The 17,434-nt window shown below is 39.5% G+C and overlaps 2 protein-coding genes and 1 long non-coding RNA gene across 3 annotated transcripts in view; all 3 read left to right on the top strand.

Annotated features, from left to right (window-relative positions):
* The first annotated feature begins 273 nt into the window (after nucleotides 1-273).
* LOC140938790 (fructose-1,6-bisphosphatase 1-like) lies at nucleotides 274-10,251 on the top strand. The gene is made up of 6 exons (XM_073388317.1): nucleotides 274-475; nucleotides 1,115-1,370; nucleotides 1,924-2,064; nucleotides 2,718-2,858; nucleotides 3,850-3,969; nucleotides 9,600-10,251. Exons 1-6 carry the CDS (start codon nucleotides 309-311, stop codon nucleotides 9,780-9,782), a joined length of 1,008 nt encoding a protein of 335 aa, XP_073244418.1. The 5' UTR covers nucleotides 274-308; the 3' UTR covers nucleotides 9,783-10,251.
* Nucleotides 4,665-5,804, top strand: LOC140938791 (uncharacterized). The gene is made up of 2 exons (XR_012165566.1): nucleotides 4,665-5,299; nucleotides 5,444-5,804. It is a non-coding gene; the product is annotated as an uncharacterized lncRNA (long non-coding RNA).
* A 1,692-nt stretch (nucleotides 10,252-11,943) lies between the features above and the next one.
* Nucleotides 11,944-17,434, top strand: part of LOC140939240 (N-alpha-acetyltransferase 35, NatC auxiliary subunit-like) — a 19,491-nt gene continuing 14,000 nt past the window's right edge. The window contains exons 1-10 of the mRNA XM_073388819.1: nucleotides 11,944-12,022; nucleotides 12,173-12,246; nucleotides 12,848-12,910; nucleotides 13,593-13,626; nucleotides 13,899-14,010; nucleotides 14,557-14,631; nucleotides 15,622-15,714; nucleotides 16,163-16,237; nucleotides 16,585-16,651; nucleotides 17,370-17,413. Coding sequence (XP_073244920.1) covers nucleotides 11,952-12,022; nucleotides 12,173-12,246; nucleotides 12,848-12,910; nucleotides 13,593-13,626; nucleotides 13,899-14,010; nucleotides 14,557-14,631; nucleotides 15,622-15,714; nucleotides 16,163-16,237; nucleotides 16,585-16,651; nucleotides 17,370-17,413 — 708 coding nt within the window. The 5' untranslated portion in view covers nucleotides 11,944-11,951. The remainder of the gene's footprint in view (nucleotides 12,023-12,172; nucleotides 12,247-12,847; nucleotides 12,911-13,592; nucleotides 13,627-13,898; nucleotides 14,011-14,556; nucleotides 14,632-15,621; nucleotides 15,715-16,162; nucleotides 16,238-16,584; nucleotides 16,652-17,369; nucleotides 17,414-17,434) is intronic.

Here is a 17,434-nt window from a genome sequence, read left to right as displayed (position 1 = left end):
AATGGCGTTGTGGGTATTATAATCATCTTTTTATCTATTTTGATTATTGGAACTACCAAGAGTTGCTGTAAGTAATGCTTGAAAGTCACAAGTCTTATAGTTCGTACTTTACATTATGTAAGTTTAATTTTCAGTCCATGATTATGTTTTAGCACCTATGCGCGCACTCCATTTCGCGGGCAAAAAGCTTTGGTTTTGCTGTTTTTTAAATTAATGATGTATATTATAAATGGTCATGATTATAATGCGTTGTTTATGATGACAAGCAATATCTCTTGTTCGTTCACTGTAGGTACCACCGGTTGATCATGGCTTCTTCGATAGACACTAACTGTATGACACTCACGCGCTTCGTGCTCTCAGAACAACGTAAAGTTCCTGAAGCCACTGGCGACCTCACTCAGCTTCTGAATGCCATTTGTTGCGCTATCAAAGCAGTTTCTTCAGCTGTTAGAAAGGCAGGAATCGCGCAACTGTGAGTTCGTGACTCAACACAATTTAAGTATTAAGATAAAAACAAATTGTGCAGTCATTGGAGCGGGAAACGTACTTTGGACCTGACACCCATCAAGTCAAGGATTAGTGTCGTCTTCCCTAGCACATCCCCTTCTCGTCCCAGAGGTGTGAAAAATGCCAAGGGATTAATGCCACAACAATTTGCTTTCAAGTTAACATAATCTCAGAATAATTTGATTATTTTTCTCCACTATTCAATCACAGGTGACCCAAGCCAGGAGCCTTTCACGGGTAATAGGCTCCTGCCCAAGCTTGAAATATAAGCATTGGTATTGTTGTATTTGAAATACTATAAGGATTCATATAGGGAAAAACATATTGTTTCTGTTACCTACAGATAGGAAAGGATTTCGATTAAAAAAAAATGGCTTACCTTATTTAAAATGTGTATTATGTACGTCTTTCCAGTATTGTCCTTGAACCGATTTATGGCCATTTTATGGGTTTTTTTTTTAGAAAACCATTTTCAAGCTTGGGTTACCTGTGTTTCAATTTCTTTTTGGAATTCCAATAATGGGCAAAAAAGATGACAAAAGCCAGTGATGGTATGCACTACCTGATCTTTTGAAAAGCTTAAAAGCCTGGTCTATTTTGCTAGATATGGCATTGCAGGAGATACCAATGTATCAGGAGACCAGCAGCAAAAATTGGATGTCATGGCAAATGAGCTCTTTATTAACATGCTGAAGTCTTCCTACACAACTTGCCTTTTGGTATCTGAAGAAGATGAGCAAGTCATTGAAGTGGAGACCAGCCAACAGGGAAAGTACATGGTGTTTTTTGATCCTTTAGATGGCTCTTCAAACATTGAATGTTTGGCAGCTATTGGTTCAATCTTTGGAGTGTCCAGGAAGGTATTAAAATAATTATTATTATTTTAGGGTTGCTAAAAATACCACTTAACCTTGCATGGTTTTTTGCCTATTATTTTCTCCGGCCTGGTAACAATATTCTGGTATGGTTTGAAAGATCTCTTCGTCCTGCACTAGGTAGATGTCAAAGTTAACCTTGACCATTAAAATTAATGATGTCACAAGTGGTAGAAGGATTGTAAATCCACATGGGCTGTCTTTTTGCACGTGGTTTAGGGGCAAATGGATTAATTAATGGTTTGCTGGTTTTTAAACTCACAACTTCGTACTCAATAGACAGGTGTAGTCCTACCTTCTTTGGACTCTCAGGAGTTATTAGCTACCAAGATGACACAAAAAAGCGGATCTGCCATCCACACTGTACCTGGCTGTGGGTCTCTCTTGATGTTGCTCATCCAACTGAGCTGACATAAAGCAGTTGAGGAATCAGGGACGTAAATGACTGGCAGGGTAACCCAGGACCAACACAGTACCATAACCTTCAGTCTCTGATAATTGATAATCATACAGCCCTTTGTACTTTTTATTCCTCTAGTCCCATGACCGACCAGCAACAATAGAAGATGCCCTTCAGCCTGGGAGGAATTTTGTAGCTGCTGGATATGCTTTGTTTGGTAGTGCAACAATGGTGGTCCTGACAACTGGAAACGGAGTCAATGGATTTACACTGGATCCAGTAAGTTCCATAGAATTACAGCCTGCAAAAACATCCGTTTCTCCTCGCTCTTCGCCACTGGGGACGTTTCACACAGAGGAACAAGAAACGTCCCCAGCAGTAAAGAGCGAGGAGAAACGGTTGTTTTCGCAGGCTGATAGAATTAATAACAATATTGCCACCAACCTCATCATCATCATCATCATCATCATTGGTCGACTGAAGAAGAACAGTCAACTGTAAGGCATCTCCGACTGGGTCAGTCTTAAGCAGTGCACAGGATGTCATCATCTTAGAAATGCTTATTAGGGTCAATCCATTTTACAGTCTCCCTGGTGTTCTTTTCCCATGGGAGGGCTCAAACAATGCATAGATATTGGTGAGTTCATCCTTCTCCATGCAAAAAATGTGGCCAAGGAACTTGTAATGAGCTACCCAATGGGAGTGCAAGCAACACAATAAAAAAGCTGCACCCTTTAGACCAGAAGTGGCTGTAAATGAATAATACATATTTCAACATTAAAACACCATCTTAACTGTTTTTTTAGTATCAACATTTTTCCACAAAAATACTTTTTGTCCTGGCTGTTAAAAACTTTGAAACTGAAAAAAACATTGACCTATAACATATTTTGTAATAAATTTGTAATGATGCAGATTGTATTTTATTTCAGTCTATAGGTGAATTTGTGTTGACCAATCCAAACATCAAAATGAAACCTCGTGGCAAGGCAATTTACAGCGTAAATGAGGGGAATGCATGCCTCTTTGATGATTCAGTAACAAAGTATCTGGAATCCATCAAATTTCCAAAGGTGAGTTTTTTGGTAAAAATGCTCTTGAAATCATTACTGACAGTATGTTGCACTAACAAAAGAGTTTCTTCTTTTTTTCACCCTGAAATTGGTGCCTTCTGGTATACTGTAAATACATCACTGTAAATTAGGTACCCTGTGTTGCCTTACACTCACTCTGCAATAGATTGTGTCCTGTGGTACAATCACCCTTGATTTTTTTTTCATAAGCAAGTTATTAAACTTTTGATCACTGTGGTATTTGATTTTCACCCTGTATGATTGGTGGTCTGCAGTAATTTCTAACTACACTAATTTAATCTCCTGTCAGTAGTACTTTAATATTCAGCCCATATAATTTTGGTTCCCTGCTGTTTCACAGTACTTCAAAATCAACCTGCTGATTTGACTCTCTGTTGTACACTTAGCCCTCAGCCTAGTTAACATTATTTTGGTATCCTAAATAGTAATTTACCCACCCTAGATTTATTTCCTTGGTGCAGCCACCCACACCCGCCTCACACTTGCCATGCTCACTGTAAAAACACACAAAAAAATAACAACTGTTTTGCAGGCTCGTTGGTGCCTTATGCCTTTTTTTGTTTTGTTTTGAGGCTAGTAGAGCTGAATATTGATGTTTGTTCACACCAAGATTTGCTACCCAGTATTTTTTGTTGGCTGGTACTAGGAGTGGACAAGATATTAAAAAGCAAATCCTGTGCAGTTAAGACAGGCCTATCTTGCCCGCTAGGTTTTTTTCTACTTCTGTCCGTCCCACAAGAAGGAAGCCCCTTGGCCACACAAAAAATCGTTGATTGACTATAAAGCTTTAGCGTGGCTTAATATTGGCTGCATTCATCTTCTCTTTTTTGTGTGTTTTTATTGACCTCGACTTTGACTGTAAGGAGAAAAACAGAAAAAAAAAAACAACAACTTGGCCAATATCTAGCGATCTTGACCTCATGCTTGATTATAACACATACATATTTCTGTTTTGCATGCATTCGTGTAGGATGGTAAGACGCCATATGCTGCTCGTTATGTTGGCTCCATGGTGTCGGACATGCACAGGACATTAGTGTATGGAGGAATCTTTATGTACCCTGGAAACAAGAAAAGCCCGAGAGGAAAGGTACTATCGAGAGAACATTGTTTCTCCTTTGCTTATGAAGAGTTTTCAGCTATTTCGAGAGAGGTTGTCGTTTGAAAACGTTTTCTTGAACCTTCAAAGTCCTTCCGATCCGAACAAAGTTTTCCTCCAAAGATTGTATAACACCTCATAGACAGCCACTGTCTTGGATCGCACTTTTTAGTAAAATCCAACTGGTGGTCTATTATCAATGTTGCATTCTGATTGGTTGAGCTACTACTAGGCTATATGTTAGAGCCCACTAGTAGTGACGCTTTTTGGCGTCAAAAAAGGATTAAAGTCTAGCTAAAACTTTTTTATTGTCAATGTTATTGACCAACTTGGTGGATTTTACTAGAACAATTATTCCTCTCGCCCTCATGGGCTATTGACTCAGAGCCCATTCGTGCTCGACGAATAATTGTTAAATAGCCTGCGAGCAAGCTCTCCATTTGGAGAATATCGTGAAAAATAGACGCGCGAGAGGCACGCGAAAGGAGACGTGAAAGCGGGGATTGGGGGAGAAGAGGCCTTTCCTCAGCCCCACGCGCGGCTCAGTAGGAGAGCTTGCTCGAAGGCCATGCACTATATAGCGGTCTATAATTTGGGGGGGGGGGGGTGGGGGGGCGGCGGCGGCGACGAAGAGAAGGTTTAAAGTGCAACTATCCCCCAAAAATGTTTTTCGCTTAATGAAATCTCCTTATTTTTCTGATTACTTTTGCGAAAAAATTATCGTGATTGACAAAATCCTCGCGTTTCCATGGCTGTTTAAAGTTAGGTCTCTTGTGTCCCATTACCGAGGTTCGTGGGAGCTGGGTACGAATGTTGTTGTGACGTCATCGAAGGAGGACATCTACCGCGAACTCATGAGTAAATGACCGAGAAACGATAAAGGGAAAATCATTTTAACTGATTTTAAGCGAGCGGGATACTAAAACGACCAAAATTCAACGGAATATGTCTTTAAGTGATTCAAGTTCTGAGAGAAGTCTTAATTCAGAAGATTCTGAGGCAAATTTGGCCGAAGTGGAAGATGAACAAAGTGATCGCGAGTCGCAAGTTTCATGTGAAAGCCTGGAAAATGACATTGCATATGCCGATCAACCCTTCGCTGATGAAGAATAGCTAAAAAAGTACGAAAAGGAAGTTGATGAAACAAATAAGCTAGAGCAAGAACTACGGGGAAGATTTGAAGAATCAGTTCATGTGGATTCTTGGTGAGTGTCGGCAAATTTGGTCCTGTCTGCCTTCAAAAGTGGAGCTAACGTATGGCTGGCGAACGTGTCAATACCAAAGCCAAACAGAGATATAAACAAACTGGAACCGAAGGAAGGTGAGATAGTTTTTGTTATTTTTGTACCGCATTGGAGTCAAATACGATCGATATGGTACACACTCGATTTGAAAACATGCAAATTCTTTAATACATCGTCCAGCCGAAATTAAATACTTATCTTATTGTCTTTTTTTTTTACAGTTACTTGCGTAGCATTGCCTACAGGGAGTTTTCCAGGCTTGTCTACAAGCGAATTCCTCTTCCTGCGTATGCTTACACGGAAATAAGAAAACAATTTCCTGTCGGCAGAGATGAAACCTACACTGGATTCGAACTCGACGAAGATGATTAAGTAAACTTTTTAGGCTTTTTCCCTTGTAAATTATTCTGTTATTAAATTGTTGATCATCTGTTTAACTGTCTGTTTTACTTCATCTTTTGTTGACGTAAACAGTAGATTCATTTTGAACTGTAGCTTTTACCACTATTTTTTTTTCCTTTTGATATACAATTTTGTAAATTTCAATAAGCATGTAATAAAAAAGAAGTAGTGATAAATCAACAGGTGGGGTGTTCGCCCGGGGGGTACTCACCATAACGGCCTATAAAGGGAGGCTCCGCCTAAAAGGGGTATCTTTTTCTGGCTTCAGTATATGAAAGGGTAGGGATTTTACTCGTTGAAGTATATGAAAGGGTAGGGAAATCTATCATTTGGGTCTGTGAAATGGCTAGTAGGGCTCACAAATGAATTTTATGGCTTTATAAAGTCAAGAAAATGTTCTATTTGTGTGATTGATTCCAATTTAAAAGACAGTTCATTTAAAGCGGTCAAAAGAGATGCAAAGTTCTAAACAAGATATGTGAAAGGGGTACCAAATGTCAACAGAATTGAAAGTATACGAAAGGGGCACCTTTTTTGTGAAAAATGGTATATAAAAGGGTAAGGAGTTGGACCTCAGGGTGGAACCTCCCCACAAAAAAATTTGTTGAGTACCACCCCAGGGGTGTTCGTTGTAAATAATAAAAAAGACATTATGCAATGAAAATTTATTTTTGCGCGCCAAAAGAGGCCACTGCTAGCACAAAACTTTTTTCCTCTCCATTATGAAAAAGAGCAATCTCCTATAGCCCCTTGTTACGAGAGAAAGAGAGATCAGGAGATGTGTCACTGATAAGAGAAGGTCAGGTCCTCAAATCCCCTAGTTCTAGACACAACTACCGTAAATCCTCTATTAAGCCCCCCTGGGGGGTTTATTTTTTTCAAGCACTTTTGAGGGGGGGCTTAATAGAGAGGGGGAGCTTCTTTAATTTAGCAAAACGCATCACCTGAGCAAAAATACCGTGGTATGAGACAGAGTAGACTAATGCGTTGTACAATATTATTACAGTCACTGTCAAAAGTATTTAATTCAGTTGTGGGAGCCTAAAAGTAACAAAAACAAAATTCTTCTTCAAAAATGTGCTTTCAGCCTCATGTTCATTGGTAATTTTTATGAGAATGGTTACTTGTATTGATTTGTCGTACACAACTTACAAATGAAAATCTCTGGAAAACTCCTCTTATATTTACATTTTTTATCTCTTACATTTAAATGTTTTATATAAACAGCCTTAAAATTTATGATACTATAATACTATAAGAAAATGGTGACAATTGTCCACAGAGAACTAGAGCGCAAAGTTGAGAAAGTTAAGCATATAAAGTTGGAGGTCATGTGGCCGAAGACCAAAAACAATATGAACCTCCAGCCTGAATAAACAACTGATCAGTCCACGTTAATCGTTAATTGTTTTGTGAAGAATAAGGATTGGGGGAGGGGGAGGGGGGGCTTATTAACTTTCCTCCTCTGAAAAGGGGGGGCTTAATAGAGGATTTACGGTGTACACACAGCCCGCTGACTGGTTGGTTTCAATTTATTTCCCACCAAAATCCTTTGACTTTTCTTTAATATTGCTGGTAAGCTTCCTTAAAGAGTTATTATTGCTAACCAACCTTCAAGGCTATGCATAATTTGTATGAGAATTCTGATTTCAATTGCAAAAGGATAGATATAGCTGACCAGATTTGTCTGTATATACATAGACCACAATTCAATCACAATACACACATGTATATACGTAGTATAACTCAAAACTTGTACAAGAATAGTTCCCTACAGAAGCTCAACAGAGACAATATTCACTATGGCTTTTAAACTTCTAGCCCTGTTTCTTATTCTTTGGACAGTCTTTAATATTCTTGTGTCCTTTCATGGGATTTTTGCATGCAGAGCAATAGCGAGCTTTCTTGGGGCCATCTCTGGGAGTTTTCTGGGTTTTTTCCCTTTTTCTTGTATTTGAACTCGTGCTTGCGACTGGTTCATCAGGAACTAGGAAAACAAGTAAATTGAATGCAGTACAATTCAGCAGCTCCTCTAAAGGTGATAGAAAGGGTTGTGAGGATGAAAATCTTCACTCCTTTTTCCACAAAATTCATTCCTTTCTCCAATTTTTATAGAAAATAATCTACATAATATATTATAAACAGAAAAGATCACTACAGTCAAATACACAACTTATGCGGTTGTGAAAAGAAAGCCTGAAAAAATTCAGGCTTACAGGGATTCCAACCCTGATCTCTGTGATACCAGTGCAGTCCCTGTGCAGGTTGAAATTGAAATGAACTGCTGCAAGAATATGCCTGAAAACAAAAACAGGCAATATTTTCAATAAAGAGGTTATAAAAACTAACCTACAAAAACGTAATATCATTCAATAATGAAGGGCTTGGAATAACACTTTGTGAACAAACGTTGTGGATGTTTTTTTCTTCCAAATCAGCTAAAAAATTTTCTATGTGGCCTCTGATTCAACAGAAAAACCTTGCCCTGCATTTTTTTGCCAGTTTTAGCTTATTTTGCAAGAAAAAATGTATGCAAAAAATGCGTTGGCCTTTTTTTGTTAAAATAGGAAACAAGAGAAACCTATTAAGTTCTTTGTTTAGCAAAATCAGCAGAGCGGGAGATTATTCTTACCAGCAATACATTCCAACATAAGAATATGCTATCATCTGAATATGGCTGCCCGGAAATCTTAGCTTACTACGTACAGATAAATATCGTACCTCATCGTAAAGACTGGTCCATCTTCTGCTTTGATTTAGCCGACGACCTTGTTCCCTTTAAAACTAAGTCCGCGAAAACTCGCCTTGAAAATGATGGGCTCCTGATCGTTGATCACTAGATCAAAAGTTCGATTGTTTTTAAGCGCGCACGCTGTAAAAATGGTTGGCTCCTATTTAGCTCTCCTCTGCTGGACAAAGTTCACCCATTTCCGTCCTCTTTCAATGTTTTCCTCGCGTGAGTCATCAAAGATAGGAATTCTATGAAGCCCGATACCTCTTTGGGGATCGGCTGTTCTGCTACAACCGAAAAGAACACAGGCGTCCGGCATGACTCCAGAAGAAGATTTCAAGAGAACTCCGTGTTGCTCGCGAAGGTCGAGCTCCTTCGATGACGTCACAATAACACTCGGACCCATTCTCCACGGAGCTCGGTAGTGGCCGCAAGAACCGCCAAAATTTGAAACTTTGAAAAATTATAAAAAAATAAGGAAAAACGCTATGACCAAAATTTTTTCGCACAAGTAAGCAGGATTATAAGAAGATTTCGTTCAGCGAAAAAAAAATTGGGGGGTTAGTTGCACTTTAAGGGAGCAGGCGGTTTTTCTCACTGTCTTCTCTTCCCTCCCCCTACCCCATCGTTTTCTTTTTCGTCCTCGTTTCAGCTTTCGCGCGGCTGAATTTGTTACTTTACGAACTACAAAAGGAAAAACACACCAAAAAACCGCCAGCTACGAAGGCTATATTGTGTCATGTTAAATTTGCAGTCTTCTCCATTGGAATGAGGTTTACGGAAATTTCCCGCTCCTCCGAAAGAACTTTTGGGTTAAGAAGATGTAAACTTTTTCTGTGTTTCTCACCTTTCGTTTCCTTGGTTCTATTGTGTTGACTTTATTGTTTCTTTTGTTTTACGTCACTCGTGAGTTTTACAGGTTCTTAAGCCCCGTGCAAAGGGACGCAACATTGTTGGCCAACAACTCCCAACATTTTTGTATGTTACATGTTACGTCCGTTTGCACACCTTGTTGCACGTTGTTGCGTGTTGTAGGGAGTTGTTGTGCAAAGTTTGAAACCGGTCAAACTTTTAGCTACGTGCAAACGGACGCAACAACTCTTAACAATGCTGGTAGAACAGTGACCCTTACTGCTTTAGTAGCGGCTTTTTATTTCTGCATAGCTACCTGGAGAACTGTCGCTAGTGTCGGATGGGCTTTGTAGGCAATTCATTTACAAATTTTTTCTTATGTTTCTCATTAGCTTCGTTTGCTGTATGAATGTGCGCCTATGGCTTTCATTATTGAACAAGCCGGTGGAATGGCCAGCGATGGAACACAACCAGTTTTAGATATTAAACCAAAGTCACTTCATGAAAGATGTCCAATATTTATTGGATCCGCAGAAGATGTCAAAGATTACCTCAAGTTTACTCAGTCATCTTAGATACTAATCTCTTGGACTTTTGATTTTCCTTATGATCGATCCTCTCTGAAGATGTCGCTGAATTTTAGTTTTCCAAAGGTTATTCATTGGGTCAGCATTAATATTGCTCAAATCTATCGGTAAATAAAGGTACTAATACGGACAGTTTGAGAAATGCAGTGAGCTATTTAAAACTGGAAAGCGTCCAGAATAGTCTTGTCAAGCTTAAGCTACCACCCGGCTTTACAGGGATTACTGAATCACAGAGAATCATTAACAGTCATAGCTCTCAGTGTTCTCTATTTGCGTAATCGTTCCCGTAACATGACGGTTTTTCTCTGTTGTGTCTGATTTTTTCCTGAAGAAAAAAAAGGTGTTTGCTTTCTTTTATTTATGGCTTTTTATATTGCAAGGTGTAACCATAACTCAGTCATGCTGGAGCTGCAAGGTTTAAAACCCAATAAAAACTCTGTTATTAATTGTCACTAAAGACTCCACTGAATTTGAGAGAATGCCATACAAATCGGGATTAATTAATCATTCGTCGGGAAAAAAAGGTTGAGGCTTTTGCATGTTGAAACATTTTGACAGTTTCATGCAGGAAACGGCAGAGGTACCGTGTGCCTGGCATTTAAGTTTTACCGCAGTTTTGGCGGCGAATTTTTGCCGAAAATACAGTTATTGTGTGAGTTGCTGGGAATTAATTGTAGCTAGAATTAGCCTAGCCTGCGTGGAAGGCGTTCGAAAGGGAAGGACAATCCCTTTCAAACCCCTGCCACGCAGGCTAGAATTAGCCTTCCAAGCAGATCTTCTGAGGGCTCCTTCTCCGCGAATCCCCGTGGGAGGCTAAGCGAGAATCTCTGATTCACGCCGGTATTTCACTTCAACCTCGGTCCCAAATTCACAAAAGAATGAGGGGACGCTGGTGGGGCATAACCCCTCCCTATCATTTTTGAAACTTTTGTGGCCGGGGGGAGAGGAATACCGAGAGATCTCAGAAAAATTTTTCTGCAAGCAGAACCCTGGAACCAATAAATCCTTTGTCGAAGTAATAGTTTAACCAAAAATTCGATCACAATAAAGGGAAGGTGATAGGCAGGAATCGACAAGTTCTGAAAATAATTGAATAACGAATATTTAATGGAATGAGCAAATTTTGAACCCGCTGGGACCTTAATTACCATACGGAAGTTATGGACATTTGGCATCCCCAATTAAATCTTCTTGTTCATTTTTAAGTGGTGTTGAGGGCGCGTGCGCATTGAAACTGATGTGCGTGAGTTAAATCGACCACTTAATCGACCACTTGATCGACCACGTGATTTTTGTCGCGGCGCATGCGTAGACATTTTTCGCTAGTGAAGCGTGAGCTCGCGCTTTCGAAAAAGAATCTGATTGGCTCCTATAAACGCACGCGCCTTTCTCGTTTGTTATGTCACAAAGGTAAAATTTCAGTCCAAAAGCAAAAACAGGTGCTCGTTTTGGATTAGCCTGCGAATCGTCTCTGTTCGTTACTCGACGGTTGGGATGCGGCGAGGAATGAGGAGAGACTATATACGCAGGTAAGTTTCGTTTTTGCCGGCAGGTGAAACTTGGCTGCTGCAGGAACTCATAACCCGGAGCGAGCAACTCCCATACGAGGCCTATGTCACGGCGTTTTTACGGACCAGTTTTTTTTAAGACACATTTTCGGGCACCTTTTCCCCCGAAAATAGAACTCTCCACCATGTCTAAGAGCGCATTCGAAGTATAAGATATCAAAACGGGAAACTAAACGTTATTACATGTAAAAGGCAAAAAATATCATTTTTAGGTCTGTAGGTTTTGCTGACTGGTTTGTGGAATTTAAAAGATTTTCAAAATTCGCAACAAAACCGTTCTAAAAATAAACTGGTCGGTGAAAACGCGATGACGCATGGAAGTTGCTCGCTGCGGGTTATGGGCTCCTGGCTGCTGGCAACACACCAGATCTCGCCAAGAACCTCTGATGTCAGGAGAGGATGGTATAGTATGCCTTTAAACAAAACAAAACAAAAGGGAACAAAAACTAAAAAGGGAACAAATCAAAGCGAAACAAAAAACATAGAAATAAGGCAAAGCGCAATTAAGTAACAAAAAGAATTAGAAACCCGCGAAAGAAGCCCAACCTTCCTCGGTTACCACTCCTATGTGACTGGAACCGAATTCAAGATGGCGGACACCGAAACACACGACGATTTCGGTAGTACCTCTTTAAACGATCCTGATGATGTTGATAATAGGTTTGTTAGTTAGTATATTTCTATTTTGCTTAATGAAATATTCAGCCCACATTTTTCTGGTTTTTTTCGAAGCAGATGTTTCAAAAATGCATTGAATTGACAATAGCTGTTTGTTTACGGCGATAACACGGATTTGTTTTAAATTTGCAGCGATGAATTGTCAGCACTTACAAGTGAGGTTGTCAGTGGTGTGGAATCCATTAGCAAATCTCTTTCAAAGTTGGGTGAGTATTTTAAAATGAATCCTTGTCGCCTGTTCGTTGGGTAGAGATCAGCCATGTCCTTATGATACATCAGCTGAATACAATGAACTCCAGCCAGTACAATATATATTGCATTGACTGTCCTCGCTGTTTAACCGACAAGGGGTATTGTTGAGAACGCTTAACGACGAACGCTGAACGCCGAACGCCGAATGACTCTAACCTTTACTGATTATGGTTAGGAAGCCCCCCACCACCACCACCCAGGGGGGGGGGGGGGGTTGGAGAACTGGGTGGCACACTCCCACCAGTAATTTCTAGGGGTTCCTCCTCCCCCTTCCCCTCGGTAGGAAACTGATACGTCGCGTTTATATGGGGCAAACTAAACTGGATGTCTTCTGCAGTCCCAAAGATATAGTGGAGGCTTGGTGAGTTCATGCTTGCCAACCTGCAGGAACTGGAAAACGCTAGAGATTTTGAAAAAGGTGGCCTAGAATCTTGGAAATCACAGAATAAAAGGAATCAGAAGAAAGTTAGTGCTATCCTTTACAGATCTGATGACTGATCAGTGCATCATCATATCACCACATATTTTAATGTAACTGTATTCATGGTTTGTTAGGTGCCAATGAACCTCAGTATCACTGGAAGGATATTACAGATGACTTTACTGCAGCATCAGATGGTAAGGAAAGTAGACTGTTTACAGAGAAACTTATCTCCTCCCAAACCATCCCCCACCTCTAAATTGATTTGATATCCCTTCCCAGGCTAGACTCAGTACATCTGAAACCAAGATGGCCGTCCGTAAGAGTAGGTGCTTAATCCCGACAATCTAATGGAAAAATAGCCTGGGGACTGTGAAAAGTCTATAAGTAAAGACTTTTCTGTAATTTATGATATTAATTAAAAGCCAGTTTAAAAATAGATGGCCAGATCCCAGCACTGCATCTTCAGACCAAAAGATTGAAATGATTATTTTACTACATAGTCGCAGGCTGCACACAATAGTGAGGCCTTCTTTCAAAAGTTGCATGTGTAGTACATGACTGGATGAAAGGATGGATGTGGAGGGGAAGGCTGGCATGCCCTTGGTGCCTGTGCATCCTCCTTCTTTCACCAGATACACTTCCCCATACATAACTTGCCAAATATCCGCAATCAAACTCTTGGATCCACCCCTATCGTAGCCTATACATAGCCTACCCTTCCTTTAAAGAAAGAAAAATGGAAAGAGGAACTGTTTTTCTGCTTTGAGAATGAAAGGCACAGTTTCATGTAGTCTACCCCTTTAGCCTGTACATGTAGCATGGACCCTTCTCGTACATGCTGAATAAAAATAAATTTTGTTTTTTGGCCCTTTTCAGAGTTGAAGCTGGGCGAACTTGTTCATGACAATATGTAAGTGAATTTTTAAAGTGTACGCTTTCATGGACTTACCTACCCGTAAACTTTTCTAAGCCTTGCTTATACCAACAGTGAGAGACAATGTTAACACTCCCTGTTATTAGAGGAGAACATCACATTGGATGTCCTACGAGTAGAACATTTAAATCAACTATCCCTCAACATCAGTCAGCATAAGGCGTTCTTCTTGAAAAATGATAGTTTAGCTTACATCATGGTCACTTTGGTTTTTCCAATTTTCGCTTTGTTTGTGTGTGTGATTTTAGATTTGGCTTGTTTGAAGCCATGTCAGCAATTGAAATGATGGACCCTAAAATGGATGCAGGAATGCTTTGCAACAAAGCCAAGAAAGTTCTTCAATTTGAGCCTGCAGTAAAGGCAAGTTGTATGTGTTAATGGTAGATGTTGCAGTAAGGATATATAGAATACTTCATGGAGAGTTTGCGTATAATATTATGGTATTTATGCACGAGATGTCAACATATCACGAGGGAACTACAAGCTGCAAGCACCTGTAAAAGGCGGGAAATTTGGCATGAAACTCATGAACCAATGTGGCTTTTTATTGGATGTATCATTTTCCTCCAAGTGAAAAAAAAAAACATTGTTTGCAATTCTGGTTGGAGAGATTACTTTTTTTACATGTGAAAAACATCATTTGCTTCTCTGATTGGCTAGAACACTTGTGTTGGAAAATTTATGACATAGCTTTTTGGTGAGTATTTCTCAGTAGGTATATAATAGACTGTGGTACAGTCCATGTTTTTGCCTCCACTTGCTCCTTCAGTCTACTAAGTTTCCCCTTCAACCCAGTTAGGGACAATGTGTGCGTCGCTGCTTGTGGCTGTTTATGATGCATTTCACAAACCTATTGATTTGTTTTCATGGTAAAGGAATAAAATAATGTTTGTTTAATTTTTTTAGGCTGGGTTAGTAAAAATTAAAAACTTCACACCTGAAGAACTTATAGGTATCATGGATGAGTTGAATTCCTGCTTGGTAAGTTTAGCAAGAATTTTTGGCTATTAGCTTAAATATTACTCCATTCTCTAGAATGAATCCATGTTCAAAAATCATGCTTGGCCTTTACCAGAATATTCAGTAAATACACTGTGAACTGAGCTAGTCCATTTCTTAAAATACGAAATGTACATCTTTCAAGTGATTGCAAAATAAATTCCTGAATACTCTATTCCACAAACTAATTTCCTGATTTGTATTGGTTTGTGTGTGTGGCTCGTGCTTTTAAACGTATGCTTTACTGGTAGGACGTTGCCTATATCTTGCAGGGGCGGATCCATGATTTTTTTTAGGAGGGGTGCACTCCTCTCTTGCTCTACTTCAACACCAATAAACCGCGTAGTTTTCTTTTTTTTGCAGAATACCAGTTGTATTAGAAAACCGCAGGTCATCTCAGGGGGGGTGGGGGGTGCGTACCCCCTGCACCCTCCCCTAGATCCGCCCCTGTCTTGTTACACACAGAAACAGCAAGCAAGGCCAAAGTTACAGCAAGAGTGCTCCTCTAATAAGACTGTCCTTTAATCAGTAGCACCTGTGCACTTCTTCGTTGTATGTTGATCTTTTCTGGCAATGATGGTCATCTTGCTTTCTTATAATGTTAAATTAACCTGTAGACTGGTCTTCACTTCTGTACAGTACATTCCCTTCTCTATGTTTACTCTACAATCCAGGAAATCTCTTCGGTTTGCCAGCGTGAATACAAGTTCCTGTACAGGCTCTGTAGACTGGCATTTGCCCTTTCAATTATTTAACTACACTGTATAATTTTATTGTCACGTTGTTTTGTTTTGTTTTTGTTTTTGTTTTTTTGCTTTCTTTGTGTGTACCATTTGTTACGTTGTTTGCATACATCAGCATTTATTTAATTGGCACTTTAGAATATGTATATACCATAGTTTATTTTAAGAACTTATATAAATAAAATATCTTTATCTTTTTATCTTTATCTTATGTTTTCGATGTTGACAGGTGACTTGGCTTGATGGACATTCACTGGTGCAGACGGTGTTTACATGTCTCTATATGCATAATCCATTTATCATTGAAGATCCTTGCCTTAAGGTTATCTTACAATACAGATTAAAGAGGTCCTGCTAGGGCGAAATTCCGACAAGCAACGTGGCCTTGAAACAGTGACATACCACTAGATGAAATGGCGACAAAAGTCATAAAAATGGGTTCAATACCAAAAGGGACATTATGCCTACTGCTCAGAATACAACCCTCCCCCCCTCTCTAAGAGGGCCTCATAGACACATAACGTGCAAATTGAACTTTGTAATGCAAATTCTCATCAATCATCGATTTGCCTAATAATGTTAAATCTCCTTTTGGTATGGGAGCTCAATAGAAGCACATATGCAAAATGGACAAGGGACACTGTACGGTCACTGAGACTATGGTAACCACAAAATTCCAACAATGACTGCCTCCAAACATAAGTGCCCCCCCACCCCCCTCATTCTCATTTCTGAATTCAGCTTCCTAATATGATCTTTTCCTTCCTTAGGCATTCTGTATAGCTATGTTGAAAACATGTGATACTGTTAAATCTATTGTAAACAGGGCTCAAGTGTTTGAAGAGGTAATTACTTATTAAATAATTCATTCATCCTGTTGTTAGTAAGTTGTAATTATTTAGAGTATTGCAAGATAACAAGAACCCTAGCTATGTGCATGTCCCCATTTGTTTGTGATGCCCCCCCCCACCCCCTCACGCTTGATTCCAGATCTCTTGCTGCTTGCTTGTCTACTAAGCCTTGGAAAAGCCTGTGGAGAGGGCAGCTTAGCTAGTAAAAAAAATAATCTACAAAGGAGCAAATTCCATAACTTATTTACAAAGGAATGTTTCTAGATCACAGTTCTTAGAAGACAGACTGTAGTCGATGTTCACACAAAAAGTCATTCTTTTCATTACCTTTTTTATGGTAGGAAGATTTCCAAGCGATAACATATGGTTTTAAAATGGCACCTCAAGTAACTGAAACAAGGGCAGCAGGTTTGTAATATTGAAGTTTCATCAACTTTCATCTCTGGTATTAACCTACCTTGGAATTATGTCAAGAGTGGGTTTCTTTTGAATGTGAAAACCAAATGCTAGCCTGTCAATAATGGTAGCCTGACTTCAAGTAAATATTTAGTCTACTGCTGCAGGACACGTAAGAATGAGGCAGTTAATTGGGATGGTACTTTGGCACTACTTGTACATTTATATTATATAATTTTTTTAGAATCTTCTCTTTTTAAGAGTGACAAAAACCATAATTTAAGTTAACTCCCACGTTTCATTTTCATTTTTTTCCATAAAGCAGCCACCCTCTATTAAGCGGGCAGTAATCAAAGTTGCAAAATAATTGTAGAAAAGGATGGGAACTTAATCCTCTTTTAAGCACCTACATCCCCCGCCCCCAATGTTGTCCTCTATTAAGCAGCCATCCAGGTCAAGCACTTGATACACTTACTTTGGCTTTTTTTCAAGAATGATTTATGATGAAGGAAAATACAATTGGAGATAGATGGTGACGACCGATTATGGACCAGTAATGCTGCTCTTGTTGATTGTTTGTTTCAAAATAAAGTACTGTTTCTGTAAAGATTATGCTAATTTGTGATGAACCTCTATTGAGGGACCAGTCTCCATTAAGCAGCCACTTGCCAGCACCCCGACAGTCACCTCCTAATGGTGCTTCAACTGTATGTGTTTTCTTGATCTTCAGGTATGTTGAAAGAGGCAGAAGATGAAGTAGGAAGAAAAATAAAGGTATCTATCTGATCAACTTAC

Source organism: Porites lutea, chromosome 5, assembly GCF_958299795.1.
Source record: "Porites lutea chromosome 5, jaPorLute2.1, whole genome shotgun sequence".
In the NCBI taxonomy this organism is placed as follows: Eukaryota; Metazoa; Cnidaria; class Anthozoa; order Scleractinia; family Poritidae; genus Porites; species Porites lutea.
This window is presented reverse-complemented; position numbering and strand designations above follow the sequence as displayed.

Coding starts and splice junctions, on each gene's coding strand:
- LOC140938790 (XM_073388317.1), top strand. CDS start 309: ATGGCTTCTTCGATAGACACTAACTGTATGACACTCACGCGCTTCGTG. Junction 476..1,114: donor AAGGCAGGAATCGCGCAACT/GTGAGTTCGTGA, acceptor CTATTTTGCTAG/ATATGGCATTGCAGGAGATA. Junction 3,970..9,599: donor AGAAAAGCCCGAGAGGAAAG/GTACTATCGAGA, acceptor GTTTCTCATTAG/CTTCGTTTGCTGTATGAATG.